General features: G+C 39.0%; 1 protein-coding gene and 1 non-coding gene across 3 annotated transcripts in view; one reads left to right on the plus strand and one right to left on the minus strand.

The window, feature by feature from the left end:
* The window catches only part of Pde5a (phosphodiesterase 5A), a 136,984-nt gene that overhangs the window by 64,622 nt on the left and 48,500 nt on the right, over nt 1-23,862 (minus strand). For both annotated transcript variants that reach the window (XM_027395646.2, XM_027395645.1), the window contains exons 6-9: nt 16,679-16,816; nt 14,177-14,244; nt 3,700-3,808; nt 2,546-2,633 (exon numbers count right to left, since the gene is read on the minus strand). In XM_027395646.2, coding sequence (XP_027251447.1) covers nt 2,546-2,633; nt 3,700-3,808; nt 14,177-14,244; nt 16,679-16,816 — 403 coding nt within the window. The remainder of the gene's footprint in view (nt 1-2,545; nt 2,634-3,699; nt 3,809-14,176; nt 14,245-16,678; nt 16,817-23,862) is intronic.
* Nucleotides 2,985-3,091, plus strand: LOC113832108. Its single transcript, XR_003481335.1, has one exon. It is a non-coding gene; the product is annotated as a U6 spliceosomal RNA (small nuclear RNA).

The raw sequence follows: 23,862 nt of genomic DNA on the forward strand, positions 1-23,862 counted from the left end.
ACCTGTGGGTACATAAGTATGTGCAGAATTCTACCTCCCAGTTGTTTCTGTCACACAGATAAAACAGCAGGGTACACTGGGAAATTTCCGCCTCAAAATTAACTTGAGTACTCTGCCCTGTCTGTTCCACAAACTCACACAAAAACCATTTATTTCATTTTAAACAGAATTGTCTCTTTTCCAAGACATTCTCTGGCTTTTGGTTCTGCTACCCAGCAAGAATAAGTATATGCTAAAACAAACCTGATTATTCCTATTCTTTTTGGGGGGTGACTTGATTTTTATTTTTTGAGATGGAGTCTCTCTACTATGCAGCCCTAGCTGTCCTGGCACTTACTATATGGACCTCGGACTCACAGAGGTCCATCTGGCACGTACCACTGAGCTCAGTTAGTTTTTCCTGTCTAGTTCAAAATGTCTGTCTCACTTTTTTGAAACACAGACCAGAACAAAAAGTGAATTTTGACAGATCTACTGGGTGCTCCTAGTCATTGACAGGAGAGTGACATAAAGGGCTTATGAGTCCCTTCCCCAGCCAGGCCTGTGCTCCCTAACTAGCTATGCTTAGAGTGCAGGAAAGTGCCAGGCCCCTACCACAGGCCCATTCCCACCTATTATTTCAAAGAGACATCTTTGAGAGACACCTAAGCTGTGACTCTGGAACCTCTGCAGGTTTTCCTTCCATCTTATGACAACTGACTAGTAAATGACATCTCCACGACAACTCAATATCACATTCTCAAAGGCCACTTGTAACAGTTTCTTACACTTACATGAAAGGTATTCTTTTTAAAGTATAACATAATGTAATTTCCTGTTTGGTCTCTTAGGAAGTAAAACTTTATAAAATATCTGTGGCTTATTTTAGAGGTCGGTTGGTGATGTTTACAGATGTGTTTACATGTTCATTGGCCTATGAACTTTTTTCCTGAGTCCAGAAGAGTAGTGCTGAAGACACGGCACAGCAAGGAGTGGCCTATGAGCTTCTTGGGCTTTATAGTAGGGTCTCACCCTGAGCCTTGTAGGTGCAGGACCCACCATGGCCAGAATGGACAAGAAAAAGATGTATCAAGCACGTGAACCTACAAAGCAACCAGTTCTCTTCCCATGAACTATGTTAGAAGGGAAATCAAATAAGAGAAATCACATTAGTGGCCTTGGAATCAGAACAAGGGAAGGAGACTCACGGAAAGTTTAATCGAAGTTGTGTCTAGCTTGGATAGGCATTTTCAACATTTTAACACACACACACACACACACACACACACCTGCTGCCACATTAAATAATAATACTTCTTTTTCTTGCAACCCAAAAGCTGTTCAGATTCTTAAAGGCAAATTTACACACAAGTGTTGTTTCGTTAGGGTTTTACTTTTACATTTTAATCTTCAGAATCCAGTTCAGACTGCTTTCTCAATGTTGCCCATGGACAACTAGGATACAAAATAACATACTTTTTGTCTGCCTCTTTCTTCTAAAGACAGGGTTTAGCTCTGTAGGCCTGGCTGGCCTCAAATTCAGAAATTTACCTGCCTCTTCCTCTTGAGTGCTGGGACTAAAGTGGTGTGCTACCGGTGCCCAGCAATGGTTTGCCCTGCTCTTAATGAAGTCTATGACACCAAGAAGTAAACACACCAGTGACAGAGAACATCATTCCATTGTCTCGGGGAGGAACTTTTGTACCATTCTGTAGTAGAGGTGGCCCTTTAAACTTTAACCTTTGTACACAAATGTAAGACCCTAGGGCAAGGATTTCTGCTTTGCTCACTGATTTATGCCAAGTGCCTAGACTATAGGAGTGCTCAATAGATATTGACTGAATGAATAAACCAACTAGTACAACCTATAATCTCAACTATGAATTTGAGAAATATACATTGCCAGTTGATGCCTCTCAGTGTATGAACTTATAACATTTTTTTATATTTATGTGTGTGCACGTCTGTTTGGGCATGCAAGTGTGTCACAGTGTGGATGTGGAGGGCAGAAGACATGTTCTGGAGTTGGTTCTCTCCCTCTACCATGTGGGTCCTAGGAATAGAACTCAGGCTTGGTGGCAAGCACCTTACCCATCAAGCCATTTCATGAATCCATTCTGAGTCCATTCTATTGACTTAACACATCATTCTTAAATAAAAACCTCAGATAAAACTGGATTCTAAAGTAGGCAGTGGTGGCACACACCTTTAATCCCAACACTCAGTTGGCAGAGGCAGGCAGATCTCTGTGAGTTCAGGGGCAGCCAAATCTACAGATGTGAGTTCCAGGACAGCCAAAACTACACAGAGAAACCCTGTCTCAAACAAACAACAAAAAACAAAATAAGACAAACGAAACTGGATTCCAATGATTGAAAAAACTACTGTATAGCCAATAAAATGTCTGACATGTATGATGGAATTTATCAACATAAAAATTTTAATTTATAATTCTAAATTTTCTCCTTCCTCAGACATTTTATTCTTTAATTTACAGTTCACACTTAAAAGTTGTAGGGAATTCTTTTTTCTTAAATGCAATGTTAAACCAATGGGAAGATCTTACCTATGACTTTGTTCTTCTTTCCGTTTTTTATAGGTGTGCAAAGCAAACTTCCAATGCAGTGTGTGTTTACATGTCCTGTGTTTTCATTCTAAAGAAGAACAAAAATAAGACTGAAGGAACCACAGAAATGATTTGTCCCACAAATGTCATATTAACTTTATGGCGCATGCAAAATAACTCATCTTGTATTAGCTATATGAAACAAACAAATTATAATGAGGTTTGCATAAGGACAATACTCAGCCTTCATTATAATAATAATAGCAAATTTCCTTCATCCTTTTAAAATTTTCCAGAGAGTTTATAGTAATAGTAAGTCAAATATTATTCAGTGCCTGCTATCAAGGTGAGGTAAAGGTCCCAATTTAACAAGGAAGCAGAATCCAAAAGCCTGGAAACAACATACTACAATATTGGCCTTCTTAATAATGCCACGGTAGTGCTCACTTCAGCAGCACATATACTAAAATTGGAACGATACAGAAAAGATTAGCATGGCCCCTGCGCAAGGATGACATGCAAATTCTTGAAGTGTTTCATATAAGTCATCTTTTATAGAAATTTATTAACTCAATTCAAATAAAACATATCATTTATTGTAAAAAAAATAATGCCACGGTAATGGAAGCCTACACTTCTAAAGTTTGAAAAAGTTCTTCTAAGTATGCAGGTAACAGAATCAAGGCAGCTGCGTCACAGGCTAACATTTTTGAAAGATTAAAGAAAACACTGGTATTTAAAGTGTTGAATGTCTGAAGAACACATCTTTGTAACTTCACTGTCAAGGTAAATGGATAGCTAAGGAGCAGCTCATTAAGAAGATTGCCAGTCGTGTGCATCCAAACCACAGGGACCTTAATGTTCACAGTTAAAGTTAGAAAATCCATCTGAGGCAAGCTACCGACACCATGGTGGTAAATTACCTCAACTTGTACATGCTGGTTTGTTACTATCCAGAGAACAGAGGAAAAACACAAAGTACAGCTTCCCCAGCGAGTTTGAGCTATTTTATCATCCCTCCCTTGAGCAGGAAAAAGAGAGATCACCCTTAAACAGCCAGTTTCCAGCCCAGTCCAGCAGACAAGGAGCAGCTGTAAGTATAGTCTGAAGGGAAAACAGCTTGTATGCATCAGGTCTAAAATTAGGTTACTTACTGTCCAGGGAAATCGTTTGTCCTTAGCGACATCAGGGATATTAAGTGGCTCCATTGTGTTCTTGACATACTGAGCATACATGTAATTGATTTTGTTTGCATCATGCTCCCTGCAGAAACAATAGATGTGAGTTCCTTCTATGCAGTGGGAAAACATGTCCACATAGGACTAAATAACCAAGTAGGGGAGGAACCAGCAGCTGTGAAGTACAGGGGGATATCCACATCTTAATTTGAAAATGTGTTAGATGATTACAGCTCTTTACTCCAATCTAGATAGTCTGGTACAACAAACACCCACACAGTGTGGACTGTCAGAAGGGCAATTCTCAACCTGTGGGTGGTGACTTCTCTGGCAGCATATGTCAGATATCCTGCACATCAGATATTTCCATTATTATCAATAACAATATCAAAGTTATAGCTATGAAGTAGCAATGAAATAACAGTATGGTTGGGGTCCCCACAACATGAGGAATAGTATTAAAGGGTCACAGCATAAGGAAGGTTGAGAACCACTGGTCTAGAACAAGTTCTAAGAATGTTCTTAGTCATCCAATCACAGGTCAAACATCTGGAACTTAAAAATGTTTAATACAACCATCTGAAAAGCTCCCAAATCCAACATGTTGTCAACAATGATAGGAGACCCCTGGTATAAGATTCCACACCTGACTTCTTGTGACTAGCTGCAGTTGATAGGTAGGCACATTGAAAATATTGTATAAATTGCTTCCAGGCTATGTGCATGGAACAAATGAACTTCCAGCTTAAACTTATATATCAAGATACCTCACTATGTATATACAAATATTCCAGTATCTAAAAATTTCCTGAATCAGAAAGACATTTGCACAAGACACTTCAAATGAGTGATTCTCAACTGAAGAGTGTAAATGATCATATTCACTTTTTTGTCATTTAATGTAAAATTTGTATTGATTCTCTCTCCATGTTTCATTTTATCTGACCACAGAATGCCTAATGATACTTCCTTAATCATTATTTTGTGAACACCTATCTCAATAAGACAATCTTTTACAAAAATTAAAATAGTAGAAAAACAGTAGGTCTCTCTAGGTGTATCTTCCTCCTGTTGTGTGTGTGTTTCTGTCTGATATGCCTATTCAGTTAGTAAATTGTAGTTTACTAACTGAAAAAATGGAAAAGTAGTAGGTGGTATATAAAAATGAATATGCCTTAGGCATGAGATACCTCCCTAAGTTATTGGTTAGTGAAAGCCCCTCCCTGAGAAGTAGATTTCATGGTTCCAGAAGATTTCAAGCTTCCAAAGGGAGGAAGCAGCCAGCAATCCTACTCAGCTATGATGCCCATGAACCACAACAATGAGCAGCATGGCAGGACAACCCTAAGGGTGCAGTAGGAGCGTGAACACTTCAGTGGTACTCAGCGGCTCTCTAATTGGACTCTAGACTCCCTCAACAAGAGGGAACTCATGCCTGGTGCTGGAAACCAAGCCAACAATGCAGGACTAATGACATCGTGGATCTTGGAGTAGAACCTACAGCCACTGCTTTACAAAACCAGCATACACTCAAATGTCCTTATACCCATAGATAAATGTTGTTCTCACCCCTCATGAAACTTTTTGCAACCAACGGAGACCATTACACAAAACCACAATCAGTCAAATTGCAAAGCTGTGAAGCCCAGATTGACTGATCCATCTGTGACACAGCTTCTGTACCTAAGGCTTGGGGGTCACTGTCAAAGAGGGTGAAAGAGTCTAAGAGGCCATGGATCAGGGAGCTTGCTGGAGATTGTGTCTCCTAGGAAGGTCAGAAGCTACACCCATAAGGTCTCACCAACATGACTGCCTAAACGTGAGCTCAACAAGGTTGACACCAATAGACAAGCTAAAGTGGATGGGAGCAGCTCACAATGCCTCATTCCTACAAAACAAAACAAACAAAAATCTATAGGCAACTAAGGACTGTTGAGAGGGGAAGAACAGTCTTCCCCAGGGAAGAGCACACAGATTAGTTCAATGGTCAGCCTGGAAAACACACACACATACACACACACACACACACACACACACACACACACACACACATGTGCGCATGCGATCACACATGCCTGCAACAACAAAAATAGAAGCCATGAATTTAAAAGAGATGGGAGAAGTGACATGAGAAGGTTTGGAGGGAGGGAAGGGAAGCAGAACATGATATAATTATATTAAAATCTCAAAAAATAAAATAAATGATAAAAATTTTAAAAATTCTTAAAAAAAAAAAAGAGTTATTGGCTAGGGACTCCCCAGAGGTCTCTACAACAAGCCATCACAACTACCTAGTAAAACCTCACTGCTGAAGATACCATATACTTTGGCTGCAAGACAAAGAGGAATCAACCTGAGACTAAGCAGGGCTCTTCCTTCCAGCTGGCTGGCTTTGACAGTGTCAGAAGGTGCTGTGCAAGCTGCTGGGGAATAGAAGACATCTGGATCTACTGAGTGCTGGACTCCGTGTACTGCAACCCTGACCTTCAGGCAACATTTGCCCACTGGTGCAATAGACAAAGGATTATTATGGGGTAACTACTTGATTTCTGGTTGAATCTGAGGCCTGCTCCACAGGAGGGGTTTTCACGCCTAGTACTGTCATCCTGGTCAAAGGCCCACAGTGGGGAAGGCCATAGGCCCTAGGAAAGAAACTACCATTCTAGTTTTCCTTTTCTACCCTTTCTTTTTAATTTATTTTTATTTTATGTGCATTGATGTTTTGCCTGCATGTGTGTCTGTGTGAGGGCATCAGATCCCCTGGAACTGGAATTACAGACAGTTGTGAACTGCCAGGTGCTGGGAATTGAACCTGTGTCCTTTGGAAGAACAGTCAGTCCCTTAACCTCTGAGCCATCTGTCTGAGTCCCTACTTTTCTTTTCTTAAAATAACATGTTGTTATTTGTTTCTGCCCAGAGACCTGAGCTGCTCTCAGTCTTCATCAGAAAGGTTTTTTGTTTTTTTGTTTTTTAATGCAGTAGGCAGCTAAGAATGACCTAAATAGGTGTATGTATTTGAATACTTGGTCCCCAGTTGGTCGAACTGTTTGGGAAGGATTAGGACAATGGTTCTCAACCTGTGAGTTGTGACCCCTCTGGGGGTCATATGACCCTTTCACAGGGGTCACATATCAGGTATTTACATTAGGATTTATATCTGTAGCAAAATTACAGTTATGAAGTAGCAGCGAAAATAATTTTATTTTGGGGGTCACCTCAATACACAACATGAGGAAGTGTATTAAAAGGCTACAGCAGCAGGAAGGTTGAAAACCTCTGCCTTAGGAGATGTGGCTTTGTTGGAAGAGATATGTCACTGGGGGTGGGCTTTGACGTTCCAAAGACTTGTGCCTTTCTGTTGGTTATGGTGTGTTCTCACAGCATTAAAAGCACTAATTATCGATGCAGAATTGGTTTAAGTGCTAAAAGTAAGAGGCTGGGTGCCCAGCCCCTGTGAGACATCTTTATCACTGACCGCTCCCCACCAAGGCTCAATCAATGTCCTGGAAGAGGAGGTGGAAAGAAAGTTAAGAGCTGGAAGGTGGGGAAGGTGCAGGAAAATGCTGCCTGGACATCGCATAGCTAGTATAATCATCCTGGAACAGCAGCTGCTCAAGAACTGCACAAAAGCCACCCAACCAAGAGCCAGGAAAGGTTGGAGGGGAAAGGTGCTCTCCAGGCCCACTTCTTATGGAGAGCTATGGGCAGTGGACAGTTGTTGGGAGAGAGAACCTTTCTTCTTGGGTGGTGCTAACCCTAGCAGGTTTCCCCATGTGCCAGAGAATGGCTTCACATATGCACATATGGGCAACACGAACTGGACTTAGTGGGTTATTAAAAACAGCATGAAATTGAGAGGAGGACATTTTGGGGGGTTATGGAAGAATCACAGGAAGAAAATGGGGGATATGATCATATTTAATTGCATATATGTATGGAATTCTAAATAATAAAGAACAATTATAATTTGCAAAAAAGAAACACATGTCTTAGGAAAAGAACTTTTCTGGTTCTAGGTTTTCAAAGTTCCAATACAGTGCCTGTCTACTGTCCTATTTACCCAAGCTATATCTTGGGACAGTGATGTCATATGGCATTCCACAATGACTCAGATATTTCAGCATTCTCTTTCTATCTTCTAACTTAATTGTAATAAGGTCAATTAGAGATCTATGCTCTCAAAAATATTATGTATAAATGAAAAAGAATGAAAGGGAAATTACAAATGTGGCAAAGGAAAAGATGAATGAGATGAACTTCCAGCTTGACCTTGAAGGAATGCAGATTGCCTTGTGTAACAGACATCCTGGGTCTGATTTCATACATTATCTGTATGACATTCAAGGAAAGGTCATAAGTGTAGGTTTGAGGCTAACAAAACAACACTTAAAACTACAAGTATTTTTACAAACAATAGCCCAGGGAAACGAAAATGAGAAGAAGCCATAATAGAGACTGGAAAAATAAAGAGGTTGCTATCAGAAGCAAGAACACTGGGTAAGATGGCTTCATATAAGACTCCCACAAACTAATAATAAAAACAGCAGTACCTATACTATTCTTACCATTATCGTCATAATTATATTGACAACAGGAGTCAGAAGCAAGCCAAAATGCCCAAGAAATCCACTAGAACCATAACTCAGAAATAGGAGCTGATATAGAAGCATGAGTTCTCCTAAAGTTACATAAAGTTTCCTACTTCACAAAGATGTTGATAAATTGCTTCCTATGCTCAATAAATAGAGCCTGAGCACCTGTTCCCAGAGAGGCATTCTTAATACTATGTAGAAGAAAAGCAAACACACACAGGTCAGTCACCATAGCGAGGAACTCAGAATCTAGCAGGAAGCTGCAATGGAGCAATAGTTTCAGTTGCATATTCTGTTTGGGCAGCATCCTGTATATAGACAACGCCGGCTGCCCCCAAATAACTCCTCTTTGCATGCTCACAGAGCTACCCAGAATAAAGAATGCATTCCTCTGCACCTAGAGAGTTAGTGTTACAACAGGAATAAGTCCCGGTCAATGGCCTGACAGATGCTTATGTGGAACAACTTCTAGAACACTGATAAATGGGGGTTTTGGCCCTCTTGGTCCCCATTTAAGACATAATGTGATGGATAGGATTCCATCTTTGCTGCTGAATGGAGAGAACACACCTAAGGGGTGTGACGTAGAAGGCATCTGAGATCTTGGGGCATGTGGACTATGTCCCAAGTACAATGCCTGCTTTCACTTGCTTACCTCTGAGCGTATCCAGGAGACTGTAATAAGATTGCATTCTTTTTGAATGTATACTTTTTTAATTTTTTGAGAATTTCCTACATGGGTCCTACAGTCACATCATTTCTCCCCCCCCCTTCCTTTTTAACATCTGTGCCTCCCCCAGCTACTCTCAAACTCCATGGCTACATCTTTAATTATTGTTGCTACACATATACATATGTGCACATAAATACAACCTGCTGAGTCCATTTAATGTTTCTCCTATGTGTATGTGTTTAGGACTGATCACTTAGGGTTGCATTACCTATCAGGAACTCATCCCTAGAGAAGAGTGTTTCTCCCTTTCTCAGCAAGGATTAATTGCCTGTAGTTCTTCACCTAGGGATGGGACCTTGTGAGATTTCCCCCTCCCATGCTGGCCTATCAATGGGTGTTATCATTGTGCAGGTCTTATTTAGGTGACCATACTGTTATGATCATGGGTATAGCGTCCCTGTCACATACAGACGACACCATTTTGCATTCCTGGTTAAGTTTTGTTTGTGTTTTTGTTTTTTTTTTAATTTTGTATGTTCATGATTCACAACTAAAACTAACCCTCGTAAATACTAGTGGTAACAGTGCAAACATGACATGTGGAGAAGACGGACAGATAGTATCCAAATAGATCAACTTAGGAAAGAGATGGCATTACAGAAATGCTTACAAAGTTAGCCAAGCATGAAGAAGAAAAAAAGAAATAAGAAAAGAAAAATAGGCAGAAAAATAAAAGAGTTACAATAGAAAACTCATTGTTGACATGAATAAGTTCTACATACATTCGAGAAACATTAAATAGTTGCAGATAATCAAGAGTAAAGCAGGCGGCTGAGCTCGTGTGTGGAGACAGCAGTGTTAGCGGCAGCTGTGGGAAAGTATTTGGCGCGATGTCTCACGAGATTTTGCTGGTTCAGCCTACAAAGAGGCTAGAAGGCAGGAATTACCCTGACTGTGAGTCTGTGAATGAGTGCATGAATGAGTGCATGGAAGGTGTTTGGAAAACGCATAAAGAACATCGAAAGAGAATGAATCCCAACATCCCTCCATCCCCTATGATCTCCGTCTGTTGCTTGATTTTATCGACAGTCTGGCAGATCTCAGCTGCTTTGTTTGGCCCCTTTGCTCCTTTTCTTCCTTTCTTTTTACCTAAACATTTTTATGATAATTCAGACAGAAAGTGTCCTTTGGCAGTTAAGGTAGGTTCCAGCCCTTGAAACTGTTAAGGTCTGCTTTGTAGCAGTGAATGCATAGACTCTTCGTGGGGGAATGGGAGGTGCTGACAAGACCAGTTATGTCCTCTGGGAAAGTCTAAGTAAAAAATAAATGTCTGGGAAAAAATAATAAAGTGGTTGTTTTTGGCCAAAAATGTTTGGCTAGATAGAATAGATAGTGACGGCTTTCTAGGTGCAATACAATGAATATGGATGCCATCCTTTATAGAACAGCAATATCGTGGTGGCCTTAAAAGACGCCTTAGAGATTAAGCTTCAGGAAGTGCATGTGGCCTATCCCAAGAGCCCACATTCCAGGCCATGCCTCCCAGGGCTGTCCAAGACTGAGCCTACCAGTAAATCAAGACTGTCCTTCCAAGACCCAGGATTCTACAGTCAAGAAACTTAAGCTACAAGTTTCCCCTACAGCCTTGCTCGGCTTTCCTTAGACTTCACAGCTAAGACACGAGCTTACAACCTTCCTTGGCACTTTCTCCCATCCCTCCGTCCACAGACTACAGGCCTGGTGGGCTCAGCTCCCCCACATCATTCTCCCTTTTATTTTCCCAGAGTGCACTCCCTAGTAAACCCCACCCATTTAAAAAGGTCTTGGCCTCTCCTTTTAAAAGAGCCTGGCTAAGTCCTGCATTTAAATATTTTGGTTGGATATCAACAGAGCCAAAAAATAGACAGAAAAGAGGAGATGATGAGGGATGTCCATCTGAAAGCTGTGAATATATTTCTCTTATTGGTTGATGAATAAAGTTGTTTCGGCCAATGACAGTCAGGATGTAGACAGGCAGGAAGTATAGGCAGGGCTACCAGACTACGAGAAGGCTGTGAAGAGGAACCTAGAGAGTGAGTCATGAGAGAGACTCCATGTAGCTACTGGAGAGATAGGACACCTGGGCATTCTGAGGAAAAATAAGGCCACGTGGAAATACATAGATTAATAGTTATGGGTTAATAATTAAGAGAGCTAGCCAGTAAGATGCCTAAGCCATTGGCCAAACAGTTTATAATTAATATAAGCCTCAGTGTGTTTATTTGGGAATAAACGGGCAGCCGGACTTGGTAGGACAGAAACTTCCATCTACAGAGCTGCATGAGAGAAAAGTCCCGAGAAAGCAGGGGCAGGGGATTTGGGGGAAGACAAGCCTTTCCGAACTTCACAAATCCATAGGAATCTCTGCAGACTGATATAAACCAAAACCACACCCAAGACAGCAGTTACAGAGGCTACTTGGAAGGTTCTTGAAGAAATTTTACAGGCATTAGCTCTTTCAAGCCTTACCACAATTCTGTCATTACAGAGGAAGACACTGAGTCTTCAGGGGTTAAATAATTTGCACAACAGTTAGTGTGCATCAAAACCTAAAGTTAATTACACCCTACTATATTCTACATTCCTCCACTGGATGCCCAGTTATTTTGGCATTAAAGGTTTTCTTCAATTGAACTATATTTGTTTTCCCAAATTTAATAATCAAGATGAATTTGAAGGAGTAATTCTGTTTCTCATGTCATACTTAAAAGGCATACTAATTTTTAAAAAAAAAACATAAAAATTACTCAAATGGCAGAACCAAAATGTCTACTTAAAATAAAGGATTAACATGAACTCCATAACACAGCACAGAAAGGAATCCACCCACCATTTGGAAATGAACCCCACTTCTGGAATCTTTAGTGATAAGCTAGTTCCTAATAACTAGAACTACCTCATCCCATTAATGTGACAATTCTCATGAAGATACACAGGGTTCACCAGAATAGCTGTTTATATTTTGATATCTAACATTTCAAAGCTGTGGTCAATATATTAGCTAAACATATACAATAAAATAATGATCTATAACAGTCATGAATTTTTATCTTGTATTGTTTTAGACAAGGTCCCTAATCCACGTTGGCTTTGAATAGTCTATGGAGCTAAGGGTGACTGTTTGATCCTACCACTTACCACCTGAATCTCTGGAGTGCTAGGACTGCAAGTGTATGCAACCACACCTGGTTTATGCTGTGTTATCGATCAAACCCAGGGCTCTGTGCATGCTTGGCAAGCACTTTATCAATTGGTTTGCATCCCTTGCCTCAAGACCCATAATGTTGAATCAACAGATACGAGCTTAAAAATGCAAATGATTTACTTAACTGTTAACAGACATTGCCTGGCACTTCATCTCATGGGTGAGTTCTGAACTAGGAAGTGTTTAATACTGAGAAGTAGAGAGTGCCAAATCACTGTAACAACAGGAATCAATTCCAGAAGTAAAATAATTGGCTAGTAAACAGGAAGTGTCAAGATCAACTTAACACCTTCTCAAAATGTTAGTTACTAAACATCTTTTATAGTTCAGTTTTCCTAAAGTTAAGCCAGATATCTAATTTTAATTAAAAACCATTTAAAAAATTTTATCCAATGAATAAATAGTCTTTGACTGCATCATCAGAACAAAGGCAAACTTTGAAACAACAGGCTGAAAAACATCACTGGTAGTGAATGGTTTCCATTACCATAGTATTAATTTAAAAATCAGTTCGAATTTGTCTCTAGAATATTTATCCCTTATAAAATATTTTATAAATGACTTAAAATGGTACATAATTATAAATAGTAAAGTATCTTCCATTTGGCCTACAGTGAGAACTTATCAAAAAGAAATCAAACATAAATCTTGGCTTTTGCTATTTGAAAAATGTGTATTTACCAGCAGAGGTCACTATCACACAAGACACTAGGTTTGTTCAGCTGTCACTAGATATTAGATGATTTTGGTTGAATTTATAATAAAAAATCAAAATGTCAATATAAAAATTTAATTATACAGATGTATGCTGCCACATAAATACTAAAAGTTAAGCTTAAATAACATGTTTTATATTTCTCACAAGCATCATATGATTCATTTTGTCCTATGGAGATAAAGACAATTATGTATAATAATGAATGCATACTTACTCATATTTATATATAGTAACAAAAGCAACAAAGTTGCTACAGCATCACAAGATCAAATTAAATATATACATATATTTAAGAAATGAAAACTATGATAAATGCCTAAGAATTTCTGGTACCTCGTCTTGGTAAATATTTATCCTTTAGAATATCCTATCTCTTAAAATAACAATATAGGCTGGGCGTTGGTGGCGCATGCCTTTAATCCCAGCACTCGGGGAGGGGAAACAGAGGCAGGCGGATCTCTGTGAGTTCGAGGCCAGCCTGGTCTCCAGAGCGAGTGCCAGGATAGGCTCCAAAGCTACACAGAGAAACCCTGTCTCGAAAAACCAAAATAAAAAAGAGAGAGAGATAACAATATAATTTTTAGGTATGAGTGAAAAAAATATGAGTAAGAACATTTAGTAGTTTGCCCTAAATCCATCAAAGCTTCCAGAAAGTACTTGCCAGATGAGGATAACTACACATCATGCAAACACAGCACACTCTTTTCACCATAACAGCAATTAAGAGACAAATGAGCACACATTTAGAAACTATGAAGAAGAACTGGATGGATAGAAGATCTCATTTGATCTAGCCAGAGGGGGAACACAGATTTCTAAGATTAGGATTATCAGCCTCCTTCTGTTACTAGGTAAATTCTCATGGCTGATTACAACTCAGAATAGATTTACAGAAAGAGTTGCCAGGGAATCTATGGTATTTCCATATACACAAACAAAAATATAGTTGAAGAACAGTACTTGTGGGTCTTAGCTGAATGAGTTCATAATAACAATTGAATGGGACCTGTGCTAATTAAGGTATTATTTACTATAAAAAATAATTCTCAGATCAATGTAGTAGAAAACTCTTGCATAGTAATATCAAAAGTGTATTCTGAGAAATAAAAATTATCTTTGCGGGGGAGACAGCCTGTCACTCACACACCTTAAGTCACACTAGCGACAAGGCAATTATTTAGCAGCACAATATAATGCGATATAGACCAACAGAGAAGCTATTTTACCTTGTTAAAGTATCAGCTGATTTTCCCAATTCCTCACACTCCATGTGGAACACACTAGAGAAAGAGTCCTGAAAACAGAAGAGCAACATGGGTTGAGACATCTGACAAAGCCATGAAAACCACACCACACACACACACACACATGCTGTACAACACTGAGGATGCCAATGGTTGAATATATTTTCCATAGTCTTGGACTAAATGGATTCAAGCACAAAATTCACAACATCCTCAAATATGCTTTCTATTATTAAAGGCTCAAAGCACTTCTCATTTTACTTCTAAAGAGATTTCTGAGTATGCACTTAGTAAATCCCACGCATTTTCTTTATGGATGTGTGTGTGTGTGTGTGTGTGTGTGTGTGTGTGTGTGTGTGTGTGTGTGTTCATGTGCATGTGTGTGTCCATGAGTGTGTATGTGTAAATGTGTGTTGATTATGTGTGTGTGCATGTTGTTCATGAGAGTCTATGAGTGTGAGTGTGCATGTATGTGATTGTATGTGTGTTCATGGGTGTATGTATATGCCAGTTTGTGTGTTCATGTCTGCATGTGTTCATATGCATGTGTACTCGTGTGTGTGTTTGGGTATGTGTATGTGAGAGCAATAGACAGAGAGAGAGAGAGAGAGAGAGAGAGAGAGAGAGAGAGAGAGAGAGAGAGAGAGAGAGAATTGTGAAGGCCAGTGGACATCCTCTGGTGTCACCCTCAGGAATGTTGTCAACCTCCTTTAACTTGACGATCACCAGCCTGACTGACTGACTGAACTGGCTGACTGACTGACTGATGAGCTCTAAGGATCCCTTCTCTCCTCCCAAGCACTGGTATTACAAGCTTGCACCAACTCGTTGGCATTGTTCTGATATCAAATTCAGACTGTTAAGCTTTCCAGGTCAGAGCTTTGCTGGCTCAGCTATTTCCTCAGCCCAAAGAATTCTTTCCTAAAGAGCTATACCACTTGGAAATACTTTACAAGAGCAATAAAATAATTATGAAGACTTAGTGATATCAGGAAATAGTTTTGCATTATGTCACAAAACAAGATTCTTATTGCTCCATGTTGTACTTACACCTGAATGAAGAGAAATAAAGCTATAATCTGGAAGTGGACAAACTGAGTACATTTCGAGGGTCTTACATTTTTAATTTCACTCATGTTGAAGTAGTTTTAAACCGCAAATAACTGTAATATAACATCAACTAATTTATTGCCTAAATCTAAAAATGTATGTCTTCCAAAGAGAGAAGAGTATATTCTTAGCCATACTGTTGAGCCGAGGGCCACTCTGATCTAAACCAGCTTGTTACCTTGAATATTAACTGTTAAAAATTCCATTGAGTGTTAATAAAGTGTGATTTTGGTTTCTTTTTAAAGGAATGCTTTTGTAGAAAACTTTAAAAATTTAAATGCTGAAGAGCAGCCCACAGAAGGAAAATGATAAATTGGCATATCAAATTAATGAAATCTGACCTGAACTTTAAAAAGCTAGCAACTATTTTGTAATCATTTTATATTAAATTATAACTAACTGAATAGAAATATGAACTAATAGCTCTCCATGAAAATACTGATTATTGTTTTGGTACAGTGAATTTTTATTTGATAAACAAGAAGAATTTTAATCAGTGCACCCATTCTAATACATGCAATAATTCAGAGGATAATGAATTATCTTAATATCTAAGCCAATTAAAAATTTAAATGACTGAATGTCTTTTATTATTCTACTTCTGCCAGAAAGGACAACTCCAATTTCATAAATTAATTATAACTGACATATCCAAGTGACAGTTCTAATCTTTTTTCCTAATAACCTTAGACTATAAGAAGAAACAATTCCCACCATAAGGAATATTCCACTGGTTCATGCAGTGAGGAGGGATAAAATCTGCATAAAGAAAACCGTAGTAGGCCAGCTCTCTGACTCCCAGGCAAACACAAGGCAGAAACTCCACATAACATTCAAGTACAAGTAACCAGCCCTATGAGAGAGCTCCAGCCTCTCACCAGGGAAAGCTTTCTAACAATAGAAATCAACAGACTGAAATCTGTGAATGGGAACGGTCATTTCATGTTGTTGGTAAATGATATAGAACTTACAAATACCTTTAGTTCTACCTACCACCCACCTAGACCTCCTCGCTTCTAAATAATTTCTGGCAAGAAAGAAAATTTCATCCTCAACCCATCAGAATGGGAGTCTACCTATTTTAGGTACCAGGGCACCACAGTTCTTGACCAAGGTGTTTCCCCGTTAAAGCAGAGCAGCCATTGTCAGGGGCAGTACATAGACATCCATGGTCAGTGGCAGCGCATTGAATGCTCTTCCCGCCCTCACTTCCACTCCGTTTCAAAACCATTTTATGCTTGTTTTGGTTTTGCATAAATATTCATATGCAGTTGTACTGGAGTGGGTTCTAAGGCAAAAACTCGGTTTAAAAGCAGGAAGTCCTTTCAATGATACGTTTCCATCTTGCAAACACCAGCCACACTCCGTACTCACAGAGCAGTCTTCATCCACGATGAATATGGTGCACTTCTGCACCTGCATGAAGGAGATAATAGTGGCAGCTATTTTCTTCAGAATTACTTCTAATGACTGCTGCTCTTCGAAAATTAAGCTAGCAAGGTCAAGCAATACCTAGACGAGAAAGGGTGACAGCTTATGATATAGTTGTGTGTAGAATACATTGGGTTAAAGGCTGTGTATGAGCAAGTTCCCACTCAAGTATTAAATCCATGGCTGTGGAGCTAAATGCACCTCTGCACAGATCATTAATATAGACAGTATAGTAGAAAATTATGAGTACTTAAGCTAATGTAATCAGTTCCAAATTCTTCAGGATGCCAAACAAAAACCTCAGAGGTAAGCCTCACCAACAGATTAAAAGACACGGAAGATAGAATAACAGGTCTTGAAGACAAGGTAGAAGAAATGAATAGCTACGTGAAAGAAAAAGTTAACTCAAAAACAAACAAAAAAAAGAAAAAGAAGGACAAAACATTCATGAATCATGAATTCTGGGTTACTATGAAAAGAGTAAGTCTACAAATAGTAGGTATAAAGGGAAGAAAAGGAAGCCAAGTCAAAGATACGGTAAATATTTTTAACAAAATCAAAGAAAAACTCCCTACATCTTTACAAAGTGGTACCTATCAATACAAAATAAGCATAAAGAGCACCAATTAGACAGAACCAGAAAAGAAATTCCCTAAGATGCACAATAATCAAAACACTAAATGTACAGAAACAAAGAAAAAATACAAAACCTGCAAGGGAAAAGACCAACTCACCTATCAAGTCAGGCCCATTAGAATAACACCTGACTTCTTACTAGAGACTCTGAAAGGCAGTATGGCCTTGACAGATTTTTACAAACTCCAAAAGACAACAGACACTAGCCTACACTACTATACCCAGCAAAACTATTAATCACAGTTGATGTAGAAAGCATGTCATCATTAAATACAATTTCTATCCACCATCGCAGCTCTATAGAAGGTACTAGAAGGAAAGCTTCGGTCTGAAGAGGAGGTTAACTGTACCAAAGAGGACACCTGGAGCAACAAAACAATAGGAATTGATAACTTTATGTTAACAACTCTTAATATTAAAGTCTTTTTTGTTTTTTTTTGTTTTTGTTTTTGTTTTTGTTTTATGGTTTTTCAAGACAGGGTTTCTCTGTGGCTTTGGAGGCTGTCCTGGAACTAGCTCTTGAAGACCAGGCTGGTCTCAAACTCACAGAGATCAATCTGCCTATGCCTCCCAAATGCTGGGATTAAAGGTATGCGCCACCACCGCCCGGCTAATATTAAAGTCTTAATTCCCCAATAAAAACATACATATTAACAGATTGAATTAGAATACAAAATTCATCTTTCTATTGCATCCAAGAAACATACTTCACTACCAAGGTCAGACATCAACTCAGGGTGAAAGGATGGAACTTTCTTCAAAATTGGTTAACAGAAACAAGGCAAATCTCAACAGATAACAAAAAATTGAAAAGAAAAATACTGCATTGGTTTGAATGATCATATATTTGGATGTCCAGTCCCTAGTTGGTCAACTGTTTAGGAAAAGATTAGGAGGTATGACCCTATTGAGGAAGTATGGCCTTGTTTGAGGAGGTATGTCACTGGGGTGGACTTTGATGTTTCAAAAGCCCATGGCCCAGTCTCTTTCTCTTCCCTCCCTCTTCCCTCCCTCTCTGTTGCCAGCAGACAGGACACAATGTACTTGTCTACTCTCAGCTACTTTCCTGAAGCATGCCTGTCTGCATGCCACCATGCTCCCTGCCATAATGATAATAGACTAACCCTCTGAAACTGTAAGCAAGCCCCCAATTAAATGTTTTCTTTTACAAGAATCTTATAAGGTCATGATGTCTCGTCACAGCATCCTATTTCATCACCATAGATTAAAGCTGGATATGAACAACAAGAGAAATGGCAAAAAAAAAAAAAATACAAACTTGTGGAAGCTAAACAACTCGCTACAGAATGAAAATTGAACCAAGACAGATATCAAGAAGGAAATGTAAAACTTCTTTAGAATTGAATGAAAATGAAAACCCAACATACCCAAACAAACCTATAGGACACAATGAAGGTAGTTCTAGGAGGCAAGTACATAGCACTAACTGCCCACAATTTTTTTTCCGAAGGGAGAAATCTCATATTAATAACTTAATATCACACCTAAAACTCTAGGACAAGATAAAATAACACTCAAAGATAGAATATTGGAAGAAACAGACTCATGGCAAAAAAGCATTGAGGCAGAAACCAGAACACTACAAAAATCTATGAAATAAAGAGTTGATTCTTTGAGAAAGCTTGTAAGATTCACAAATATTTATCCCAATTAACCAAAGAACAGAGATATATCCAATTAATAAAATTAGAGATTAAAAGGGATGTTACAGCTGACATTGAGGAAATCCAGAGACTCATAGGACTATAGAAACTATGTACTATAGATACCTATATTCCAAACTGGAAAAAAATCTAAAAGAAATGGATGAATCTCTTGATATATATTGCCTACTAAAATCAAATCAAGATGAAATAAATAACTTAAAGAGACCCATGATCCCAAGTGAAATAGAAGCAGTAATTTAAAATCTCCTGACTGAAAAAGCCCGGGGCCAGATGGGTTCAGAACAGAATTGTATGAGACCATCAAAGACGAGCTAATGCCAACATCCCTCAAATTATTCTGCAAAACACAGGAACATTACCTAATTCTTTTTACAAAGCCACTATTTCCATGATACCAAAACCATGTAAGACCCAACAAAAAAAATTATAGGTCAAAATCCCTTATAACATAGATGTAAAGTTCTCAATAAAATACTTGCGAGTTGAATTCAAGAGCACATTAAAAGATTATCCATCATGATAAAGTGGCCTTTATTCCAGGGCTGCAGGATTGATTCAGCACATGTGAGCCAACCAAGTCATCAACAACACAAATGGACTCAAGGACAGTCACCACATGATCATTTCAATTGATGACAAAAAGGTCTTTTATACAATATAACATCCCTTCATAATAAAAACCTCAAGAATAGTAGGGATACAAGGCACATAACATAATAAAGGATATTTATAGCGAACCCACAGCCAAACTCAAAATATTTCCATTAAAAACAGGAATAAGATGAAGTCCACTCTCTCCATCCCTATTCAATATGGCACTCAAAAATCTTAGCTACAGCAAAAAGAAAACTAAAGGAGGGCAAGAGGATACAAACAAGTAAGGAAAAAACCTGAAGTATTCTTACCTATACATGGTATGATATTATGCATAAAAGACCCCAAAGATGACACCAGGAGACGTCTGCAGCTGATAAACACCTTCAGCAACGTAGCAGGACATGAAATTAATACATGAAAATCAGAAGCCTTCCTATATACAAACGGCAAACATACTGATAAAGAAATCAATGAAACAATAGCTTTCACAATAGCTTCAAAAACAAATGCCTTGGAATAACTCCAAACAAGTAAAAGACCTGTGTGATAAAAATTTTAAGACACTGAAGAAAGAAACTGAAGAAAACGTAAGAGGATGGAAAAATCTCCAGTGCTCATGGATTGATGGGATTAATATTGTGAAAATGGCTATCTTATCAAAAGCAATCTACAGATTCAATGCAATTCCCATCAACATTCCAACACAGTTCTTCACAGAAATTGGGGGGAAAATCTTCAACTTCATGAAGAAACACACACAGAGAGAAAAGCAAAACAAAACAGTATAGCTAAAACATTCCTGAATAATAAAGGTTATCAACAATCCAGGCTTCTCGGTATACTACAGAGTGATAATAATGAAAACAGCATGGAACAGACACATTGATTAATGGAATAAAATTGAAGACCCAGACATAATTTCACACACCAATGTCATCTGATGTTTTACAAAGAAGCTAAAATGACACAATGGAGAAAGGGCAGAATCTTCAACAAGTGGTGCTAAGTCAACCCAGCTAGCTGCATGTAACAAAACGAAAATAGATCCATACTTATAATATGAAGTTTTAAGATTCACAAATCTTTATTCAAATCAACCAAAGGACAGAGATATATCCAAATTCATAAAATTGGAGATAAAGGGGGATATTACAGCTGATATTGATGAAATCCAGAGAATCATAAGACTATAGAAACTATATGTAGTATAGAAACCTGTTTAGACCTCAACTTCAAATGATCAAGGTCCTCAACATAAGGCCAGATACCCTGTATCCGATGGAAGAGAAAATGGGGAATAAGCTTAAACTTATTGGCACAAGAAAGAACTTTCTGAATAGCACACAGCTAGCAAAGGGGCTAAGACCAGCAATTAGTAAGTGGGACCTCATGAAACTGAAAAGCTTCCCTACAGCAAAAGACACCATCATGCCAAGTGGCAGCCTACAGAATGAGAAAACTTTTATTAATTATATATCTGGTAGAGAGTTGGTATCTAGAAAATATATAGAACTAAAAGAATTAAACATTATGAAAAGGAACCAATTTAAAAATGGGCTGTAGAACTAAACAGAGACAGATGACGGCACAGGTAGGGGACAAGGGGAATACAAGCTGAGACCACCACTATGGAAATCAGTGTGGCAGATCCTCTGAAAGCTGCAAATCCATCTACCACAAGACCAAGCTCTACTGCTCTTGGGAATATACCCAAAGGACTCTAAATCTTACTCAGGGATGCTTGCTCTTCGATGTTTATGGGTATTCTATTTGTAATAATAGACAGAAATTAGAAACAGCCTTGATGTCCATCAATTATGAATAGATGATGAAAATTTGATACATTCATTTATTTACACAGTGGAATACTATTCAGCTGTTAAGAAAATGAAATTATGAAATTTGCAGATAAATGGATAGAGCTAGTAGAAACAGCTATCCTGAGTGAGGTAACCCAGACCCAAAAAGACAAATATTATATTGTTTCTCTTACATATGAATGATAGCTTTTAAGCTTTACATATGTATATTTCTATACAGAAATGTGTATAAATAATCAGAGGGTAGGTAGGCAATAAGAGATAAAGACGGAGTAGGGCATATTCCAAGGAAGGAGAAATAGAATATAGTGTTATAAAGAGGTACAGGGGAAGCTAGAATAGGAGGATTAAATGATGGGGGAAATCGGAGGGCAAGGTAAAGTTGGGAATATGGGAAATGAAGGCAAACTAACATAAAATAAAAATATATGAAAGGTAACTAAATGGATTCACTATATAATGGGGAAAGAATGCCCCAACTAGACATCTTATGCCACCAAATAAAACCTCCAGTGCTAGAAATGGGGTACATCCTATTGAGTCATTGTCAAAAGGGTACCATAGACTAAAATCATCAAAGAGGCTATTGGTTACTTTAGTTCAAGTCCTATTGCTGATGATGCAACTTACACTGTAGAACATGGAAACCGAAAATGAGCTGGTGCCCAAAGAGAAGCTTCACTCCTACTGACTAGCATTCACTGTTCTGTAAAGTACGTTGTATGCTACCAGAGGAGGAAAGTAAGCATCAATACAACCCAACTACAAACCTTTAAGCTACAATAGTGACCTTCCTGCAAGACACAGCATAATAGTGGCACAAATGTGGTGGAAGTAACCAACCACCCTTTTTAATAATTGAACTTAAGGCCCACTTTATAAGTTGGAATGCATACCAGATACTTCTAAAGTGGCCAAGAATATGAGACTAAATAGGTCTTAGGCCCTAAAGGGAACCTATTAAAAGGCCTAGACATAAGGCCTAGTGGAATTTCCTGAGCCTGGCTAGAGTTTGGCAGACTGATTCAGCAAAACTGCCTCTGCCCAGCTACTGCTGGTGTGGTGAGATATTATTGGCCCTTACTCTCACCCCATCCTTAGGTCCCCACCCACTTTCTCAACTCTATGTAAACGCATGTCTGTTACTATAAAGCGAGACTCTGCTTTAACGGGCCTCCATGACTCAGTATGCTTCTCTCCAGTCACTAGGAGGGGGTCTGAGTCGTGGACACTCACCATCCCGCTCAGCCCCTGGAAGTGACTGGCTGAACCGGTCTGTCCCACAGCCCTGACTGCCAGAGACCCCAGCAGAGCGGTGCCCAAACAGGAACCCCAGCAGGATCATACTACCATTATTTTGCTAAATGAAGATAGCAAGAAAATGATTCTTAATGACATATTGCTATACCAATAGATCAATACATCACCCATCCCTTATCAATTGAGCTTCTTCTTGCAGTAGGTACTAATCAACACAGAGACCCACAACCAAACAATGTGCAGAGACAATGAGACTAGTGAACACTCAGCTCTAAATGAGATGTCTTTATAAAAACCCCTCCTTTTAAGGCCCAGTGATCTATTCAGAAAAGGAGGCAAAAAGATGGTAAGACCCAAAAGGATGGTAAGAGGTGTTGAACAACTCCCAGAAAACAGAGCCTTTGAGACACAACAGGGCCGATAGACATAGAAGAAACTCACAGACCATCACTAGTTCAAATCAGACAAAATCCAAGCACTGACAGAGAGAAGTAGACCCAGAGTCCTAACCAAGAAGGTATTTGCAATTGATAACCGCTGAGGAAGGGAAAATCAGTTTTCTCCAATGGGGTGTCCTGGGCATATAAGCACACTTCAAGGTAGGTCCAATGCCTAGAAAGATCTGGCCAACACAAAACAAAACAAACTCCTTGTGGTATGTGTGTGCTTTTTGTTTTTGAAAGGGGGTGGAGGGAGGAAGAAAGGGAGAGAGGGGAGAAAGAGGGAGGGAGAGAGAGGGAGAGAGAGAGAGAGAGAGAGAGAGAGAGAGAGAGAGAGAGAGAGAGAGAGATGAAATTGGCTGGCTGGGGAGATGAGAAGGGCCTGGGGGGAGTGGAGGAAAGGAAAACTATGATGTAGCACAAATTCTCTTAGGTCTTAATAATAAAAACTTAGAGTCATCTATCAGGGAGTAAAGCTGCTAGATCAGAGAAGCAGAAAGGCCAGCCACGAGTTCTTTTTTTTTTTTTTTTTTTTTTTTTTTTGGTTTTTTCGAGACAGAGTTTCTCTGTGTAGCTTTGGAGCCTATCCTGGCACTCGCTCTGGAGACCAGGCTGGCCTCGAACTCACAGAAATCCGCCTACCTCTGCCTCCCAAGTGCTGGGATTAAAGGCATGTGCCACCAATG

This window comes from Cricetulus griseus (assembly GCF_003668045.3).
Source record: "Cricetulus griseus strain 17A/GY chromosome 1 unlocalized genomic scaffold, alternate assembly CriGri-PICRH-1.0 chr1_0, whole genome shotgun sequence".
Taxonomy (NCBI): Eukaryota; Metazoa; Chordata; class Mammalia; order Rodentia; family Cricetidae; genus Cricetulus; species Cricetulus griseus.